Source organism: Sus scrofa, chromosome 5, assembly GCF_054392235.1.
Source record: "Sus scrofa isolate SSC_HxYL_T2T_F1_AM1 chromosome 5, Sscrofa_HxYL_maternal_Yorkshire_Landrace_v2.0, whole genome shotgun sequence".
NCBI lineage: Eukaryota > Metazoa > Chordata > Mammalia > Artiodactyla > Suidae > Sus > Sus scrofa.
This window is the reverse complement of record NC_139387.1, coordinates 96,915,933-96,935,269: the sequence shown is the minus strand read 5'-3', so window position 1 is coordinate 96,935,269 and position 19,337 is coordinate 96,915,933. Positions and strand designations below refer to the sequence as shown.

General features: G+C 40.9%; 1 protein-coding gene across 2 annotated transcripts in view; it reads left to right on the top strand.

Moving 5' to 3' along the window:
* The first annotated feature begins 459 nt into the window (after positions 1-459).
* Positions 460-19,337, top strand: part of MRPL42 (mitochondrial ribosomal protein L42) — a 30,037-nt gene continuing 11,159 nt past the window's right edge. Inside the window, exons 1-5 of one of the 2 annotated variants that reach the window (XM_013998085.3) lie at positions 460-498; positions 2,231-2,342; positions 5,955-6,018; positions 8,953-9,037; positions 17,021-17,184. In XM_013998085.3, coding sequence (XP_013853539.3) covers positions 2,273-2,342; positions 5,955-6,018; positions 8,953-9,037; positions 17,021-17,184 — 383 coding nt within the window. In that variant the 5' untranslated portion in view covers positions 460-498; positions 2,231-2,272. Of the gene's footprint in view, positions 499-2,176; positions 2,343-5,954; positions 6,019-8,952; positions 9,038-17,020; positions 17,185-19,337 lie in introns of both variants that reach the window. The other variant, XM_005664266.4, reaches the window with a different exon arrangement.

Genomic DNA, 19,337 nt, shown 5'->3' with positions numbered 1-19,337 from the left:
AAAGGTCAGGGGGCCTTTACTTCCCTCTAAGATACAAGACAAGGTCCAGGATTTCTGCACAAGTCTTCCACCCATAATGAATAACCAGCAGAGTTCTTAGAACAGACAGCTGGACTTTTAGGTCGAAAGGTCGCGCATTTCCCCACTTCAAACGTCAAATCTAACCCCGCCCCCTCTTCAGTTCGTCTCTGAAATGTCATTTCCCCCAGGAAATCTTAACTTATCCAAGGAGGGATCTACAGTCCCTCTAATTATTAGTATAAACTTTAAAAACAGTGCTTAGTACTTTCTAACAAGTAATTTCGGTTTTTGAGTAACTCCGGTAATATCGCAGGCAAGCTGCTGCAACTAAACGCGGGATCACGTTGCACCCGTAGCTCTTTTCGGCCGAGACTACATTTCCCAGAGTGCCCCGCGGGCCAGGAAGGAGCGTGGAGCCGGGTCTCCCGTGACCCCGGTGGAAGCAAGATGGCGGGCTCGTGGTGAGCAGAAGTCAAGGTAACTGCTTCCCCCCACTCCTCCTCCCATTTAGGAATCCCTAGAAACTGGACAGGCCCAGGTTTATCGGCAGATGTCAGGTCTCCTACTGTCGTTCGCAACAGGATAAAGCCTCTGGCGTCACCAGACTCGATCTGTCCGGCGGAAGGGCCCGCGTGTGGCTTCTTGTGGGGGCTCGCCTCCAGGTCGAAGGTGCTAAACCTCCATACCTCTGAGGCTCTCCGCAGCTTGGGCTTCAAGGTTGAATTCCGGGCCAAGGGAGTTATTCTCTGCATTGCTCTCTGGGGTGAATAATCTGACCTCTGGGTCTCGGACCTAATGTCCTTTAAGTTGTTCCTCGTTTCGTGGGCACAAGATAAGGGTTTGCGGTCCACCTATTAAGCAGCGCTAAAGTGGGAAGGTAAACCATTTGACCTCTCTGAGCCTCTATTCTTAATGTTTAAAATGGAGATGACTACTTCACGGACCTGTGAAAGAGCATGTAATGAATAGGAAAATGGGTTGTAAACTGTAAAAAGCACACTGTAGGAACTCGGGTGGCACTGCTGATATACGCTCATCAATCAACCTGCATAATTTAGCAAATAAGACTGATAAAATACGATTTTATCACCATGCGGGTGTTGGGGGGGGTAAAGTCATCGAGGTCATTTGAAAACAAGGGATGTATGTCATTTATTCACAACAGCCCTGGTAGTTTTTGGTTGTTTTTCCCCATTTTACTGTGGAAGGAGCAGAGGGTTATTGCCCAAACTTGCCCAGTTTGTAAGTGATTGATTCTAAAATTATTGGAAGCAAGTTAAATTTTTTACTTTAGTTTCTTCATGAATGAAAATAAATATACCTCTTCCGATTAATATGAGAGCAAAATAAATGATGGTGGAAGCACCTTGGAAAGCTAAAGAACTTTGAAGAGACGAAATTGTATTTGGGACTTTATGTGTTTATATGCATTCTTCTAATATTTAATAAGTATTCAATAAGCCAAGGCTAGGCCTTCTCGTTTAACATTTCATTTAGTCAGAAACAGAATACCACCTTAAGAGGTGTAAGAAGATCTTGTGTATGGTACCTGGGAGGGTTGTACACAGACATAAGAGCTTTATGAAAGGAGAATTCCCAGTGTAGCCTGTGTGAGTGACTGTTTCTAAGAGTTATTTACACATTGGCTGAGCACTCATTGAATGGAAGGAACTACACTAGGTACTGAGAAATTCGCATTTAAGGAAAAGAGTAGTGGACATAATGCTGGGGTTTTAAATCTTATATTTTGAGGATGTTGCTCTTTGTCCTGTGTTGCATGGGAATGGAAAGTTGTTTATTTTCATTGTTATTTTTACAGCCACACCCGTGGCATATAGAAGTTTCCAGGCTAGGGGTCAAATCGGAGGGGTCAAAACAGCTGCCAGTCTACGCCACAGCCACAGCAGTGCACTGCAGCTCTCTGGCAACATCAGATCCTTAACCCACTGAGCGAGGCCAGGGATCAAACCTGCGTCCTCATGGATACTATTCGAGTTCTTAACCCACTGAGCCATGGTGGGAACTCTGGAAAGTTGTTGAAAAGTTTTGTGTTAGGTGCTGTAGTTGTAGGTAGTGATCCTTTTTTGTCGTACTCAATGTATTGTGTCACTTTAATTTATCATAGGTAATACTGACTTTTCTTTCTCTCACACAGGGATGAAATATAGGTATGCCTAGAAGCAGATTTTAAAAAACACTTTCTTTTCAGATCATCTTCTTTCATACTAACTGATAATCATCTTGATTCACTATGGCACTGGCAGCAGTAAAATGGGTGATATCAAGTAGAACTATCTTGAAACATTTATTTCCAATTCAAAGTAAGTGATTTTTTTTAATGTTTAAAAAGTTTTAAACTTTCTCAAATATTATAGTAATATGTGTTCATTGTAGAAAATTTAAAGTGTTTAATTACTGTATGTGCCTGCTACTGTATAGGAGTATAACGTGGAAAGATTTCCATATAGAAGGGGGGAAAGTATGTGATAGAGTAATATCTTTTGCAGGAGCTCATTTATGTGTTTAAAAGATGATTTACCATGTATGTATGTGTAAATGCAGAATAAAAGATGTGGATCAATAAATTTATCTGTGTAGACCACAAGTGAGATTTATCTGAGGTCAAGTGAGGAATTGAATAAGAGGAACTTTTTCTGATTTGAATCACTGGTATTTATTATATTTCACATAATACTTTAGTAGTTCTTAAAGGTAGCAAATAAGGGGCACATTTACTGATTCCATCTTACAAAAATGATCATTGTTAATATTTTGATGTAACCTTTTTGATTTTTTTCTATGTAATTTTTTAGAGTGTAATTTGTCCTTTTCTAAAGAAATGTAGTGTAATATTTTTTCAAAACCTATGAATATGTGTTTGATAGTCAAAATATTGACCTATATAAATGAACAGGCTATTGAAATCTTATTTCCCAATCAATCTTGTTTTTACTTTCCTTTTTTCTCTCTAAATTGCATTCTCCCATTCTAAAGCAGACATGGTTAGAAGGCTGCAGTCGTTTTGCATTTTCCTGTTTACTAGTCAGCCAACTTTTTTTATACATCTCTGCCTGACCTTATTCTCGTCCTCCCTGTTTCCTGTTTACTACCATTTGTAATTGAACGTTTGTTTATTGCGTTAAAAGGAAAAGAGTTGTGTGAAGGCTAGGGTAAAAAGTAATATAAGGAGTTCCCATCGTAGCACAGTGGTTAATGAATCCGACTGGGAACCATGAGGTTGTGGGTTCGGTCCCTGCCCTTGCTCAGTGGGTTAAGGATCCGGTGTTGCTATGAGCTGTGGTGTAGGTTGCAGACACGGCTCGGATCCCGCGTTTCTGTGGCTGTGATTAGACCCCTAGCCTGGGAATCTCCATATGCTGCGGGAGCCGCCCAAGAAATGGCAAAAAGACAAAATAAAAAAAACCTGACTAACATCCATGAGGATGCAGATTTGATCCCTGGCCTGGCTCAGTGGGTTAAGGAAGGATCCAGTGTTGTTGAGAGCTGTGGCATAGGTTGCAGATGCCACTCGGATCTGGCATTGCTCTGGCTGTGTCATAGGCTGGCAGTTGCAGCTCTGATTTGACCCCTAGCCTGGGAACTTCCATATGCCACAGGTGCAGCCCTAAAAGAAAAAAGAAAAGTTTGTTGAATGGATCTCAGTGGATTGGAGTTGTCAAAATATCTAATTGGAAAAGAATTAATTGGGGTTACCCTAGAAAATTATTGCATTATCACTTCTTTCATCCTTAAGCCTCTTATTCTACACAATTTCTATTAGTACTATTGAAGGTAAAGTAGTATTTTTGCTATTATTATTGATATTTTATACAAAAAGGGAGGACATTAACATTAAAAGTGAAACAAAACTGTGATTGGATGCTTCAGTGAGCACAAATAAAAAAGCCTCCCTGTATTCCAGAAGGAACATTTAAAACCTTCCAAAATATACAGTCAGCATGGGAATTTTACAACTTTTAAGCATATTAAATCATTTCTTCTTTACAACTTTGAATAACATACCTGTCATGTGGCATTATTCTTTTTCTGAAGATGAAGGAAGTTGAGTTCTCTGGCCCTCAGAAACTCAACCAGAGCAAATTAGAGCTATGATCAAAACCTGTGTCTTCCCAGTTTACTCTATGCTGTACCACTTTCCCTGCAGTGATTTAAAATATTGAACATTTGAAAATGAAGTTGGGTTTCCCACTGTGGTGCAGTGGGGTCGGTGGTGTCTCTCCAGCACCAGGACACAGGTTCAATCCCTGCCTGGCACATTGAGTTAAAGGATCCAGCATTTCCGCAGCTTCGGCATAGTAGGTCACAACTGCAGCTCAGATCTGATCCCTGGCGCAGGAACCCCATATACTCCAGCGCAGCTGAAAAAGAAAATGAAGTGGGACTACCAGCTTTTATAGATCCTATCAAAATGCAGTTAAACATGTGTTCATTGAGAGCAACCAGGGATGGAACCCGCATCCTCATGGATTCTAGTTGCATTCGTTTCCACTGTGCCACAATGGGAACTCCTAGCCAAAATATTAAGAAAAAAAAAAATTAACCATACTGAGCTACCTTTAACTTTTTTTCTTTGTGTTTAAAAGAATACCATTTCTCTGAACAAGAAGAACTTTTTACAAACCTTAAAGAAGTAATTATGGCTCTTAAATTTGCAGGTATTGAAAAGGGGAGGAGTTCCCGTCGTGGCTCAGTGGTTAACTAATCCGACTAGGAACCATGAGGTTGTGGTTCGATTCCTGGCCTCGCTTAGTGGGCTAAGGATCTGGCGTTGCCATGAGCTGTGGTGTAGGTCACAGACGCGGCTTGGATCTGGAGTTGCTGTGGCTCTGGTGTAGGCCGGCAGCTACAGCTCCGATTTGACCCCAAGCCTGGGAACTTCCATATGCCTTGGGAGCAGCCCTAGAAAAGGCAAAAAGAAAAAAAAAGGGGGGGGGGGATATACTTTGAGATGTCAGCATTTTGATTAAGAAAGTTAACTTTGGAGTTCCCATCGTGGTGCAGTGGTTAACGAATCTGACTAGGAACCATGAGGTTGCGGGTTCGGTCCCTGCCCTTGCTCAGTGGGTTAACGATCCGGCGTTGCCGCCGTGGGCTGTGGTGTAGGTTGCAGACGCAGCTCGGATCCTGCGTTGCTGTGGCTCTGGCGTAGGCCGATGGCTACAGCTCCGATTAGACCCCTAGCCTGGGAACCTCCATATGCCACGGGAGCGGCCCAAGAAATAGCAGAAAGACAAAAAAAAAAAAAAAAAAAAAAGTTAACTTTGAACAGTTTATTTTGTATTTTATCACTTAAAAACTACCCCTTTATGAACCATGTCCTCCAATCACAATAAAATGGTTTTTTTTTTCTTTCTGGCCCTATCCGTGGCATATGGACGTTCTTAAGCCAGGGATGAAATTTGAGCAGCAGCTATGACTCATGCTGCACGTGCAGCAACTCCGGATCCTTAACCATCTGTGCCACAGCAGGAATCCCTAAAGTTTTTAGAATATTCAAAACCTTCGTGCCCTTTCTTCCCTCTAGTCTTTGGCACTTTTTAGTCCCTCCACAAGGAATGTTGTACTTATCCCCCAATAACTCCAGCTTACTCCGTCCTTCACGGCACCTTAAGTATCATCTCCACACTCCTGTTTTTAATCCGTGTGCCCCTCTCACTCCCAGGATTTACCATTCCTAGCAGGGCTTATCTTTATATTGGGATTGTTTACTTGTCTGTGTTTCACTAGACTTGTACCCTTTTGAGAGTAGGGACCGGATCTTTCTTGTTGAATCCCTAGCCCCAAGTATACTGCCGTTTCATGGTGAATACAGTCAGCATCGGTTGAATGAGTGAAACTAGCTTTACATTTGTGTGAAGAGCTGTGCTGCTCGAATTAACTAAATCCATCTTGCTGTTTGGGTTTTTTTGCAGACAGCACTTCATATTGTGTTTGTCATAAATCTACATATTCTTCTCTTCCAGATGACTATAATTGGTAAGTATTAAAATCTAGTTGGAAAAAGAAAAAGCTGTTAGCTCTGTCTGAAATGATTTAACTTTCTTTTTTTTTTTTTGTCTTTTATCTCTTGTCCTATTAGAGACGCACCCACAGCATATGGAGGTTCCCAGGCTAGGGGTCTAATCAGAGCTGTTGCTGCCGGTCTACACCACAGACACAGCAACACCAGATCTGAGCCATGTCTGCGACCTACACCACAGCTCACAGCAACACCGGATCCTTAACCCACTGAGCAAGGCCAGGGATTGAACCCGCAACCTCATGGTTCCTAGTCGGATTCGTTTCTGCTGTACCACGACGGGAACTCCTAATTTTAATTCTTGTTTTGATATTTTCTGCTTTATTTTGTGATTATCCTTTCTCTAATTTTGTTTTTAAAAATTATTTCAGTGATCTTATTTATCCAGTCTCTGGGCTTACAAATCCTTTTAAAATAGAAATCATTTTCAGCGCTCCCGTTGTGGCTCAGTGGAAATGAACCTGACTAGTATCCATGAGAATGGGGGTTGGATCCCTGTCCTCACTCCGGGGGTTAAGGATCTGGTGTTCCCATGAGCTGTGGTGAAGGTCATAGATGCGGCTTGTATCTGGCGTGGCTGTAGCATAGGCCAGCAGCTGTAGCACTGATTTAACCCCTAGCCTGGGAACTTCCATGTGCTGCAGATGTGGCTCTAAAAACCAAAAAATAAAAATAAAAATCATTATCACTGTTTCAGTGAATACTTCATTTTTTTTTTTTTTTTTTGTCTTTCGGCCTTTTCTAGGGCCTCACCCGCGTCATATAGAGGTTCCCAGGCTAGGGGTCTAATCGGAGCTATAGCCACCGGCCTGTGCCAGAGCCACAGAAATGCCAGATCCGAGCCACGTCTGCAACCCACACCACAGCTCACAGCAACACCGGATCCTTAATCCACTGAGCGAGGCCAGGGATCGAACCTGAAACCTCATGGTTCCTGGTCAGATTCATTAACCACTGCGCCACGACGGGAACTCCAATACTTCATTTCTTATAAGACAGATGTGCTGTTAGAGATGCTCTTTTCTTCCTGAATCATTCTTTAGCTTTTTTGGAAAAGTTAATTAGTTTTTATGGCTTTCTCTTAGAGGTCATATCTGTTAGCTTAAGTAGCTATTTACCTTATCTTATGTTGACATTGAATAATCCTAAATTATAAATATTTAATTCAGCCACAATTTATTTGGTACTTACTCAATTCTAGTCAGTATGCTTACAACCAGGAATAACATGAATGAAATGTCTTTTATCTTTATAGCAGAGTCTTATGTGCAGAAACTACAACATATTTTCTTAAGTTGTTTTTATTGCAGTTTTTCTTTTTTTTTTTTGGTCATGCGTGAAGCACGTGGAGGTTCCCTGGGCCAGGGATCAAACCTGTGCTACAGCTGTAACCAGAGCCACAGCAGTGACAATGTTGGATTCTTAACCCTCTGAGCCACAAGGGAACTTCTAGCAAATTTAAACAAAAATATTTTTGGGGGAGTTCCCATCATGGTTCAGTGGTTAAGGAGCCCGACCAGTATCCATTGAAGATGCAGGTTTGATCCCTGGCCTTGCTCAGTGGGCTGAGGATCCGATGTTGCCCTGAGCTGTGGTGTAGTTTGCACACGAGACTTGGATCTTGAGTTGCTGCGGTTGTGGCGTAGGCCATGGCTACAGCTCTGATTTGACCCCTAGTCTGGTAACCTCCATGCGCTGCAGATGTAGCCCTCAAAAGACAAAAAAAAAGAAATTTTTTTTCTTCCTTCCTGACACCAGTTTGAATTGTATGTTTAATAAGTATTAAGATAGTGACGAAGGAGTTCGCGTCGTGGCGCAGTGGTTAATGAATCCGACTAGGAACCATGAGGTTGCGGGTTCGGTCCCTGCCCTTGCTCAGTGGGTTAACGATCCGGCGTTGCCATGAGCTGTGGTGTAGCTTGCAGACTCGGCTCGGATCCCGCGTTGCTGTGACTCTGGCGTAGGCTGGTGGCTACAGCTCCGATTGGACCCCTAGCCTGGGAACCTCCATATGCCGTGGGAGCGGCCCAAGAAATAGCAACAACAACAACAACAAAAGACAAAAAGACCAAAAAAAAAAAAAAAAGATAGTGATGAAATTAGATTAGGGAATAGGGAGCACTTTTTGAACCTGAAAAGATTTGAGTCTTAATATGTGTTAAAAGATGCTTGAAGAAATGCTGATCTAGAAAAAGTGCTCAGCTGCAGTCTTTTTTGTTTTGCTTTTTAGGGCCGCACCCCAAGGCATATAGAAATTCTCATGCTCAGGGTCGAATTGAAGCTGCAGCTGCCAGTTTATGCCACAGCCACAGCCACGCCAGATCTGAGCCACGTCTGTGACCTATGCTGCAGTTCATGGCATCACTGAATCCTTAACCCAGTGAGGAGGGCCCGGGATTGAACCTAAGTTCTCATGGATACTAGTCAAGTTCTTAACCTGCTGAGCTACAATGAGAACTCCAGCTGTAGTCTTTGTGGTTGGAAATACAAGTGATCCTTTACCTGGAAGATTATGTATTTTGCTGATCTTCAGCTTTAATAATTCAAGTAATTGCCTTACGGCTTTTTGAAGATAGCTTTTAGATAAGGAAATTTCTATTAGTAATGATGACTGAACAGGAAGATCTCGTCCAAAGATTTGGAAAACAAATAATTTGGAGAATAATTTAGGTAAAATAATGGGTAATGCCTTAAAGGTTTGTTGTGGTAGTTAAGCTGATGTATTTTGTGGGATGGTCTGAGTTGTCCCCTGTGATGTGGGCACAAGTTTACTAGTCCAGTGACATGGCATTTATTCTTCAGGGATTCATGATGAACAAATTTTAGCTCTAATAATTATTCTGCCTTCTATAACTTTCTAAAACATTTTTTTTTTTTTTTTTTTTTTTTAGCAAAGTAGAGCTTGCTTTGACATCTGATGGCAGGACAATAGTATGCTATCACCCTTCTGTGGACATTCCATACGAACACACAAAAGTATGTATGGGGTAATCTCTTCGAATTTTTAATTTGTTTTTAGAAATATTCACACTTCTATACCCAAAGCGAAGGGAATTGTTTGACATTATTAGGTTTAGATCTTCTTTTGGCTTTTTTTATTTTACTGTTTGGATTTTTCTCTTTTATTTATTTTCATCTTGTTTCTCTAAAGGCTTTTTTTGATTTACAGAGTGAACCATTTAAACAGAATTATGGGGAGTTCCTGGTGGCCTAGTGCTTAAGGATCCAGCATTATCACTGCTGTGGTGTGGGTTCGATCTCTGGCCCAGGAACTTCTGCATGCCAAAACAAACACCCACACACAATTATGGTATCAGTTTTCTGGTCTACAATTTGGTAGGTTTCTGACTAGGGATCAAACATACCTCATAAATTTTTAAAAACACATTGTCCTGTATTACTCTATATTACAATCTAATAAATTATGAAAAATTTGGATTTTAGAGGGCTCCTTCATAATTTTCATTAAAAAATTTTTTTTTGCTATACTTGATTTGCAGCTTTTAATTACCTTGGTTCTGATAATCCTTTTAATGTTGGAGAATTTGTTTTAATTTTTTTTGTGTGTTCTGATTGCCATTTTATTAACTGCTTGATTTGATTTTGTTGCTCTTTTTTCTTCCCTTTTTCTCTTGTGCTCTCCTCTTGTGGTTTGATGCCTATCTTTAGTGTTGTATTTGAGTTGATTTTTCTTATTTGTTTGTGTATCAGTTGTAGGTTTTTGGTTTGCAGTTGCCCTAAACTTTTGATATAGGAGTCTATATATATATGAGATTGTTTTAAGTTGTTGGTCTCTTAATTGCAAGTGCATCTCCATTGTCCCGCATTTGTACCTTCCTCTTCTCATGATTTCTGATTTTGGTAGCATAATTGTGTATGGATGATTTCCTATCTTTACTGTAGATACGCCTTTATTGGAGAGCCTTGTCATTTGTGGTATTTTTGTTTCTAGTTGTGGCCTTTTCTTTTCTGCCTGGAGAATTTCCTTTAGTATTTATGGTAAAGCTGATTTAGCATTGCCGAATTATCTTAGCTTTTGTGTATCTATAAAACAAACAAAAAAAAGCTTATAAAGCTTTTGAGTTCTCCTTCAAATCTGAATGAGAGCTTTGCTGGGTAAAGTAATCTTGGTTGGACGTTTTTTCCTTTCATCCCTTTAAGTACATGCTGCTATTCCCTTCTGGCCTCCAGAGTTTCTGCTGAAAAATCTGCCGATAACCTTATTGGGGTTCCCTTGTATGTTATTTGTTTCTTTTCCCTGGCTGCTTTCAGTATTTTCTCCTTGTCTTTAATTTTGGTCAGTTTGATTAATATGTGTCTCAGGGTGTTCCTCCTTGGGTTTATTTTATATGGTGTATGTTGTGCTTCCTGGATTTGAGTGAATGGTTCCTTTCCCATGTTAGGGAAGTTTTTGGCTATTATCTCTTCAGATATTTTTTCTGTCCCTTTCTCTCTCTCTTTTCCTTCTGGCACCCCTATAATACGGATGTTGGTGTGTATAACGTTGTCCCAGCATTCTCTGAGACGCTCTTCATTTCAATCTTTTTCTCTTTTCTGTACCACATCAGTGATTTCTACTAGTTTGTCCTCCACCTCACTTATTTGTTCTCCTCTCTCCTGTATTCTGCTCTTGGTTGCTTCTAATGAATTTTTTATTTGTTATGTATTTTGCATCTCTGCTTGCTTAAGTTTTAAATCTTGTATTTCTTTGCTCAGTGTTTCCTGTAAATTATCAATCTTTGCCTCCAGCTTATTTCCATTGTCTTGCATCATCTTCAGCATCATCAGTCTAAAGTCTTTTTTCCAGATCACTTAGCTGTTTTTCTGAGGTTTTTTCTTTCTCCCTTATCTGAGTTACAGTTTTCTGCCTTTTCATTTTTATAGGTTTTTGGTGTGGTGTCCTTTTGTGTGTGTGTGTGTGTGTGTGTGTGTGTGCGCGCGCGCTTTGGCTATTTCTTGGGCCACTCCCGCAGCATATGGAGATTCCCAGGCTAGGGGTCCAATTGGAGCTGTAGCCCCCGGCCTACGCCAGAGCCACAGCAACATGGGATCCGAGCCGCGTCTGCAACCTACACCACAGCTCACGGCAACGCCGGATCGTTAACCCACTGAGCAAGGGCAGGGATCGAACCCGCAACCTCATGGTTCCTAGTCGGATTCATTAATCACTGTGCCACGACGGGTACTCCTGTTTTTGTTTTTAATGCAATTTATTTAACTTGACCCAAAGAGTTCTCATTGTGATTCAGTAGGTTAAGAATCTGACTGGTATCCATGAAGATGCAAGTTCAGTCCCTGGCCTCACTCAGTGGGTTAAGGATCTAGCATTGCTGTGAGCTGCAGCATAGGTTGCAAATGTGGCTCAGATCTGGAGTTGCTGTGGCTGTGGTGTAGGCCAGCAGCTGCAGCTCTAAGTTGACCCCTAGCCCAAGAACTTCCTATGCCTCAGGTGTGGCCCTAAAAAACAAAAAACAGACAAACCCTGATGCAAGTTTTTTTTTTATCATTTCATATTTGAATTTCTTCCTATTATTTCTTGAAGCCTTTTTCTATATTTGATAATGTTTGGTTTGTTGATTTGACTGAATAATTTGTTAATTTGTGCCTTCTTTTTTTTTTTTTTTTTGTCCTTTTAGGGACACACTCATGGCATATGGAAGTTCCCAGGTTAGAGGTTGAATTGGAGCTTTAGCTGCCAGCCTACACCACAGCCACAGCAACACCAGATCTGAGCTGCATCTTCTACCTACACCAAAGCTCATGGCAACACTGGATCCTTGACCCAGTGAACAAGACCAGGGGTTGAACCTGTCTCCTTATGGATATTAGTCAGGTTCATTACTGCTGGGCCACCCACAGGAACTCCTTTTTTTTTTTTAATTTTTTTAAATTTTGCTATTTTGTTTTCCCCGTTTTTTTGTTTTTTTGTTTTTGTTTGTTTGTTTTAGCTGTGCTCATGGCATGTGCAAGTACCCAGGCCAGAAATCAAACCCAAGCCACAGCAGTCACAGTACCAGATCCTTAACCTGCTGAACTAGGGAGCTCCTGTATTTCCTTTTTAACCTCACCATTTAGTCATTCTGCTTTGTGTTCTAGCTAAACATCAAGGCAATAATCCAGTACCTTTTTTGTTTGTTCGCCTGTAAACCTCCAGCTCATACCATAGTGTGCCTTCTTCGATTGTTATTTTGTGTGGTGTTTCTGATTATGTGCTTTATCCCTGTTTTATCCGTTAGGCTAAGAAGCCCAAGACTATGAGGTCATTTCTCAGTATATAGACTCTCATCCCACATGGCTCTTTGCATCCCCAAATCTGGCGCTTTTCCTATCCTTCCCAACTCTCAGAACTTTTCCACTGTTCTTTTAGAACTTGCTATCATCATTAAAATTATCTCGTAATGTTAACTTCTAGAATGTTGCCTTCATCTTTTGACTCTAACAGAAACCTGGATGTGCCCTGGTGCCGTTGCTTCCCTCGTGCTCTTAAGGAGTTGCAGTTTTCTCTCCTAACCCCCCCTTTTTTTATTTTAACTGAACCCAGAGGTGTCCCTGTGGCTCCTCCCTGTCATATCCGCATCATCTTTCCTCCTCCTCAACACTCTCTAGCTTTGTAGTTTGCGTCATTAAACCATACTGTGTAATCTTTTTTTTATTTTTTTGCTGTTTTCTGTCATCCCAAGTTTCACTTCTCACCTCCTCCCCAATCCTTTCTTTAAATATTTTAGATAAACTCTCACACTTTCCAACACTGTTTCTCTCCTGGTTTTTTTTTTTGTTGTTTCAGTGTCCATGTGGATGATCTGTCTCTTCTCCTGGCCTCTTCTTGATCTTTCCTCCCTACCTCAGCCCCCATGGTTATACCCTAGAGATATTTTAATCACAAATAACAACTTCTCCTTCCTCCCAATCTAAATTTTTAAGAATTCCGCTAGCTTACTACCAACTCCCCGTCATTTCCTAGCTCTAAGAATGACTCATCCTCTCGTGAAGACCTGCATCAGTAGGTCTGAGCCACTCTTTCACAGCCTCATGTGTCTCATACATTCTCCTTTCTCTTCTTGCCTGTCTTAGATTCCACTGTCATCATCACAGTCACTGCCTTGTATGTGTACCCATCTCCCTGACCCCCTTTCTGGCTGTACTGCCTTTGTTACAGCAGTTGAGTCCTCTCCCATATCCTTAGTGTTCCTCTCTCTCTAGTCCGCTCACATGTAGTTACCCCAGTGCTTCCACAGTCGCCTCCCCCCAATCTTTGAGCACATACTTGGGAAGCTCCTGTCTCAGCCTTTGCAGTTGCTGCTTCCTCTGCCTGGAATGCTTGTTCCCCGGAAATCTTCATAGCCTATTTTTAGATCTTTTCTTATTTGTTATTCTTATTTGTTATGGCCTTCCTTGGCCACTGCATTTAAAGTAGTACCCCTGCTCCTGGACTCCTTCTAATCCTTCTTTGCTTTATTTTTCTCAAAGGTGTGTATCGTTTCTGGCATACTGGATAGTTTCTTGTTTTTCTGTCCATGGCCCTCCATTAAAATATAAGCTCTGTGAGGACCGGGCCTTGTCTGTTTTATTTTCTGCTATATCTTTAGCACCTGCAGCATATGGAAGTTCCCAAGCCAGGGATTGAATCTGAGCCAGAGCTGTGATCTGTGCCACAGCTGTAGCAATGCCGGATCCCTCTGTGCTGGGAATATTTGTTAATTAAATAAGTCAGTTTGGTCTTCTGTCTTCGTGCCTGAGGGTTTTCTGTTTTAGGGCCTAGAGACAGTCACATGGAGAACCATGGAATTTTTTTGTTTCTCAGGTAATAAATTATAAATTGAGCTTTATTCACAGTAAGAAACATTCTTGAAAACATGTTACTGTTAAATTTTTTTTTTTTTTTTTTTTTTTTGGTCTTTGGTCTTTTTAGGCATATTGAGGTCCCAGGCTAGGGGTCCAATCAGAGCTATAGCCGCTGGCCTATACCACAGCCACAGCAACACCAGATCCGAGCTATGTCTGTGACCCACACCACAGCTCACGGCAACGCCGGATCCCTAACCCACTGAGCAATGGCAGGGATCGAACCCGCAACCTCATGGTCCCTAGTTGAATTTGTTTCCACTGCTCCATGAGGGGAACTCCTAAAGTATGTTCTTTTTAAATCCAAATTTACAAATTTCGTAAGATAGCACATAACATTAAATAACTTTATTCAAACATGACAAAGTTTAGATTTGCTTTTTTTTCTTCAAGGAAGTAGGTGCAACTCTAGTGGGCCCTATGACTCTCTAGATCCTAGAAAGCATACATTGCACACCGAGCTCCTGGTTGTGTGCAGAAATACCGACTGACACTGGCTTTGAGAATGTTAAGATGATTTGTATCTTTGGTTTAGTAGTAATTCACATTTGAATCCAAAAGATGTTGATTATTTTCCATGGCCAGCTAAAAAGGTCTTTCTTTCTGTTTCGACCAGACTTACTATGTTTTATTAAAAATAAAAATGTTTTTCTAGAATTTAGGATTTCTAGTTTAGGTAAATGAAGATGTTAAACCAGGGGCAAAAAATAATGATTAGGAAAAATAAAAATTAAGTACTAGGTGATTCTTTTTAGTGGTTAATTGAGTGGAATATTTCAAAAGTGGAAATTTCAAATATTTGAAAATTCTTTTTTTTTTTTTGGTGTTTTTGCCTTTTCTTGGGTCGCTCCCGTGGCATATGGAGGTTCCCAGACTAGGGGTCGAGTAGGAGCTGTAGCCACCGGCCTTCGCCAGAGCCACAGCAACGCGGGATCCAAGCCGCATCTGCGACCCACACCACAACTCACAGCAACACCAGATCCTTAACCCATTGAGCAAAGGCAGGGGTAGAACCTGCAACCTCATGGTTCCCAGTTGGATTTGTTAACCACTGCACCGCAACGGAAACTCCCAAATATTTGAAAATCCTTAAAAGGGAAATTCAGGATGACAGTTCTGAATGTTTTTTAGAGTTGACATTCAGTTTTATTTTATTTTTTCCTTTTTACTGAAATATTTTTGTATCGTTTCTTTGAAGTTTGATCAAGGAGATCAAATACAACCTAAAAATCAGTTTCAAGTCTGCAGAGGCTTTTGGTTTAGATTTCTGTCTAAATGTCCTTTATCTGTGTGCCTGGAAAAGAAAATATTTTTAATCATACGAAGCAGAAAGTATTTGTGATAGAATAGAATTGAGCCTGCTTGAGAATAGGAAGAGAGACAAACATTGATACTTGATAATATTTGAAACATTTAGGCTTTATTGATTTATTTATTCCACTATAGCTGATAAAACATTTAATCTTTAGCAACAAGTATAGTGACATAAAGAGAAGAAACTAAGAAGTTCCCTAGTGGCACAGCAGGTTAAATATCTGGACTTGCTGCACCTGTGGCACAGGCCTCAACTGTGGCACAGGTTTGATCCCTGGCATGGGAACTTCCACGTGCCATGAGTGCTGCTTTTAAAAAAAAGAGGGAGGGGGAAAAGGGAGGGAGAAAGAGAGAGAGAAGGAGGGAGGGAGGGACTTGCTAGTCTTGCACTTAATATATTGCCTTTTAAAAAGGTTTTGTTTTTTCATGTACATAAGCTAAATGAATATGAATATATGCTATAACAATACAGTGGCAGAATGTAGTAGTTGTCATTGATAGTGTATGAATATAAAGAATACATCTGTGTTTGAATTACTTCTTTTATGATTGTAAATCAGATTTTCATGTGTTGTAATACCTATAAATGGTATTTATGAAGCAAGGCAATGTTAGTCTTGTGTTACATGGTATCACTTAATACATAAATTATCGGGAATCTGATTTTGCAGGACACTGATTTTGAAGGGCTTTAGTCAGCCACTGTTGATGATGGATACAGCATATATTATATATCACTCATGTGGTGGGAAGAGATGAGATTTTTAGTAATTAATGTCTTCAGGGGAAAAAAATACATTACCATAAAGCATCGTTTGATGGCATTTCGGTCGTCTAAAATGAAAACTTTGAAAAATTTCCTGCTTGTTTTGGATATAAGAAATGCATTTTCAATTAAAAGTTTTTCATTGTTTCTCACTTTAATGATATGCAAGGTAGAGACTGAAAACTTTTTAAGTTAAAAAATAGCACATGGAGTTCCATCATGGCTCAGCAGAAATGAATCTGGCTAGTATCCATGAGGACCCAGATTCGATCCCTGGCCTCACTCAGTGGGTTAAGGATCCTGTGTTGTTGCATACTGTGGTGTAGGTTGCAGATGCAGCATAGATCTGAAGTTGTTGTGGCTGTGGTGTAGGCCAGCAGCTACAGCTCCGATTAGACCCCTAGCCTGGGGACCTCCATATGCCATGGGTGTGGCCCTGAAAAGACCAAAGGGGGGGGCACAATTTATAGTTTTGAGAAATAGAAACTAAAGTAATAAGTACTTTATTATTGGGGGAAGATAACTTTTTTTTTTTTTTTTTGTCTTTCTGCCGTTTTCTTGGGCCGCTTCTGCGGCATATGGAGGTTCCCAGGCTAGGGGTCGAATTGGAGCTGTAGCCACCAGCCTAGGTCAAAGCCACAGCAACATGGGATCCGAGCCGCGTCTGCAACCTACACCACAGTTCATGGCAACGCCGGATCCTTAACCCACTGAGCAATGGCAGGGATCGAACCCGCAACCTCATGGTTCCTAGTCGGATTTGTTAACCACTGCGCCACGACAGGATCTCCAAGATAACTTTAAATAAATAAGAACTTTATTATTGGAAAGGAAGACAAAACTTAATATGAGAAGGAAAATATTTATAATTCTTTAATGAATAATGCTACTAATTGAAACTGTTCTAATGACTGACTTACCTACCTTGAGGTACTGTAAAGAATTCCTGAGTGTGGTAATTATCTTGTTGTAAACTGAATCAGGTGCTCGTTAACCTTCCTACATTTTGATGTTGTTCATTGCTGATTATTTTGTAGCCTATCCCTCGTCCAGATCCTGTACATAATATTGAAGAAACACATGATCTAGTGCTGAAAACCAGATTAGAAGAAAAAGGTGAACATTTAGAGCAAGGACCCATGATAGAACAACTTAGCAAGATGTTCTTTACTACTAAGCACCGTTGGTATCCTCGTGGACAGTAAGTTCTGTTTTACTTCTTCAACTCCTACGAGACACTAGAGAAATATGTAACTTTTCTCCCATTAACAGACTTCTGCATTTGTACTCTGCATGAAGGAATTAACACCCGTTATGATTACCTACCAAATTGTATTTTTTTTTTTTTTTTTTTTTGTCGTGCCATTTCTTTGGGCCGCTCCCGCGGCATATGGAGATTCCCAGGCTAGGGGTCCAATCAGAGCTGTAGCCACTGGCCTACGCCAGAGCCACAGCAACATGGGATCCGAGCTGCATCTGCAACCTACACCACAGCTCACGGCAATGCTGGATCTTTAACCCACTGAGCAAGGGCAGGGATCGAACCCGCAGCCTCATGGTTCCTAGTCGGATTCATTAACCACTGCGCCACGACGGGAACTCCCCAAATTGTATTTTTAAATCTACAAATATTGTAGGTAAAATGAAATAATACTTCTTTTTTTTCCTTTTTGGGGGGCCACCCGTGCAGCATATGGAAGTTCCCAGGCTAGGGGTCTAATTGGAGCTGCAGCCGCCAGCCTGCACCACAGCCACAGCAACACGGGATCTGAGCCATGTCTGCCACCTACACCACAGCTCATGGCAATGCCAGATCCTTAACCCACTGAGCAAGGCCAGGATTGAACCTGCTTCCTCATGGATACCAGTCGGGTTCTTAACCTGCTAAGCGGAAGTGGCAACTCCTTTTTTTCCTTTGTTTTAGTGGGGGTGTTTAACCAGAGTTTTCAATGAATGTTGCAAGAGTTCTTAAACATGTTTTCATTCTGAGATATGGTCACTTTATATATTTTTACTCATCTTCTGATGAACAGTTGATCTTGTCCTTAGCTATCCATCTATTTATTTAACAGATTTTGAGTTACTGCAGAAAAAAAGTTGAGATGGAGCAAATGATTGGACAGTATAATATTGTTCTTAGTTATTGTAGAAACTACAGTTGCACCTCCATTTCCAAGTACTCACATTTTATTACAGTCTTACCTCTTAACTGACTCTGGCTTTAATAAGTTTTCTTCTTTCATAAATTATTTTGCTCTCTACTAAACTAAGAAACTGAAGCTAAGAGGTAACTTTTTTTTTTTTAATTGTTTCTAGTTGTTTGGGCAAATTTTGTTTTTATTCACTTAATCACCCAATAACTAGCACTGGGCTGGCACATTTATGGCAGGACATGCTTATGGAATTAATGAATATGCAGTCATTCAACTGCTCTAAGTGATGGGTGATCAAACAACACAACTCTTACTTGTAAGTTGATTCTAGTCAAGGAGGGAAAGAGTAGAGGAAATAAGCAAAATCAAGTAATTGAGATTTGAAGGATGGTTAGGAGGTAGCCACGGGGAAGGGGGACAAGGCTTCACAGGCTGAGAATAGCCTGTCAGAGAGCAAGCTGGGGAAATTGAAGTAGTTCAGCTTGAATGGGACCCAGAACATGAGGAGGGAATGTCAGAAAGATCTTGTGAAGGCTTTTGTGTTCTGCTGCTCAGTTTAGGTTTTATTACATCAACATCCCCAGAGTGTATGCATTAGAAAATCATTAAGCAGACTCGTCTGTATTTGGATAAGGTAATACATAGAAAAATCGAAGTCAGGGAAACCTGTTCTGAAACTATTGTAATAGTCCAGGTGAAATTTGTCGAAGATCTGCATGCAAGGACCAGGAAATAGAAAAGGGGAAAGTAAAAGAGGAGGCTATTTTTAAGAACTGTAATTAACAGCAGTAATTTACCCGACTTGGTTGTGGGTAGGAAGAGAGAAGGAAGAGATAGGAGACGCTCAAGTTTCTGTCAGGTGTCGGGGGGGATGGCGGTGTCACCCATACAAGCGGGGAAACGGGTGAGAGCAAGGAAGGTGACCCCTTGTGGGCTGTGTTGAGGTTGAAGGCTCTGTGGATCATCTGGTGGGAGCAGTTTGAAAGCAAGTGCATGTATGGATCTGGCTTGGTTTACGTTTTCAGTTTCTCTTTTAGAAGGTACTTTCTCCCTTATCTGTAGTTACAGTAGAGATTCTTCCTGGCTCTGCGTTACACTCCACGTCTTGCTGAAATTCATTCTGAGAGCTTCAGTTACAGTCATTATATAGATGATACGCAGCCTGCTCCATTATGCTTTTTTTTTTTTTTCTCTTTCTTTT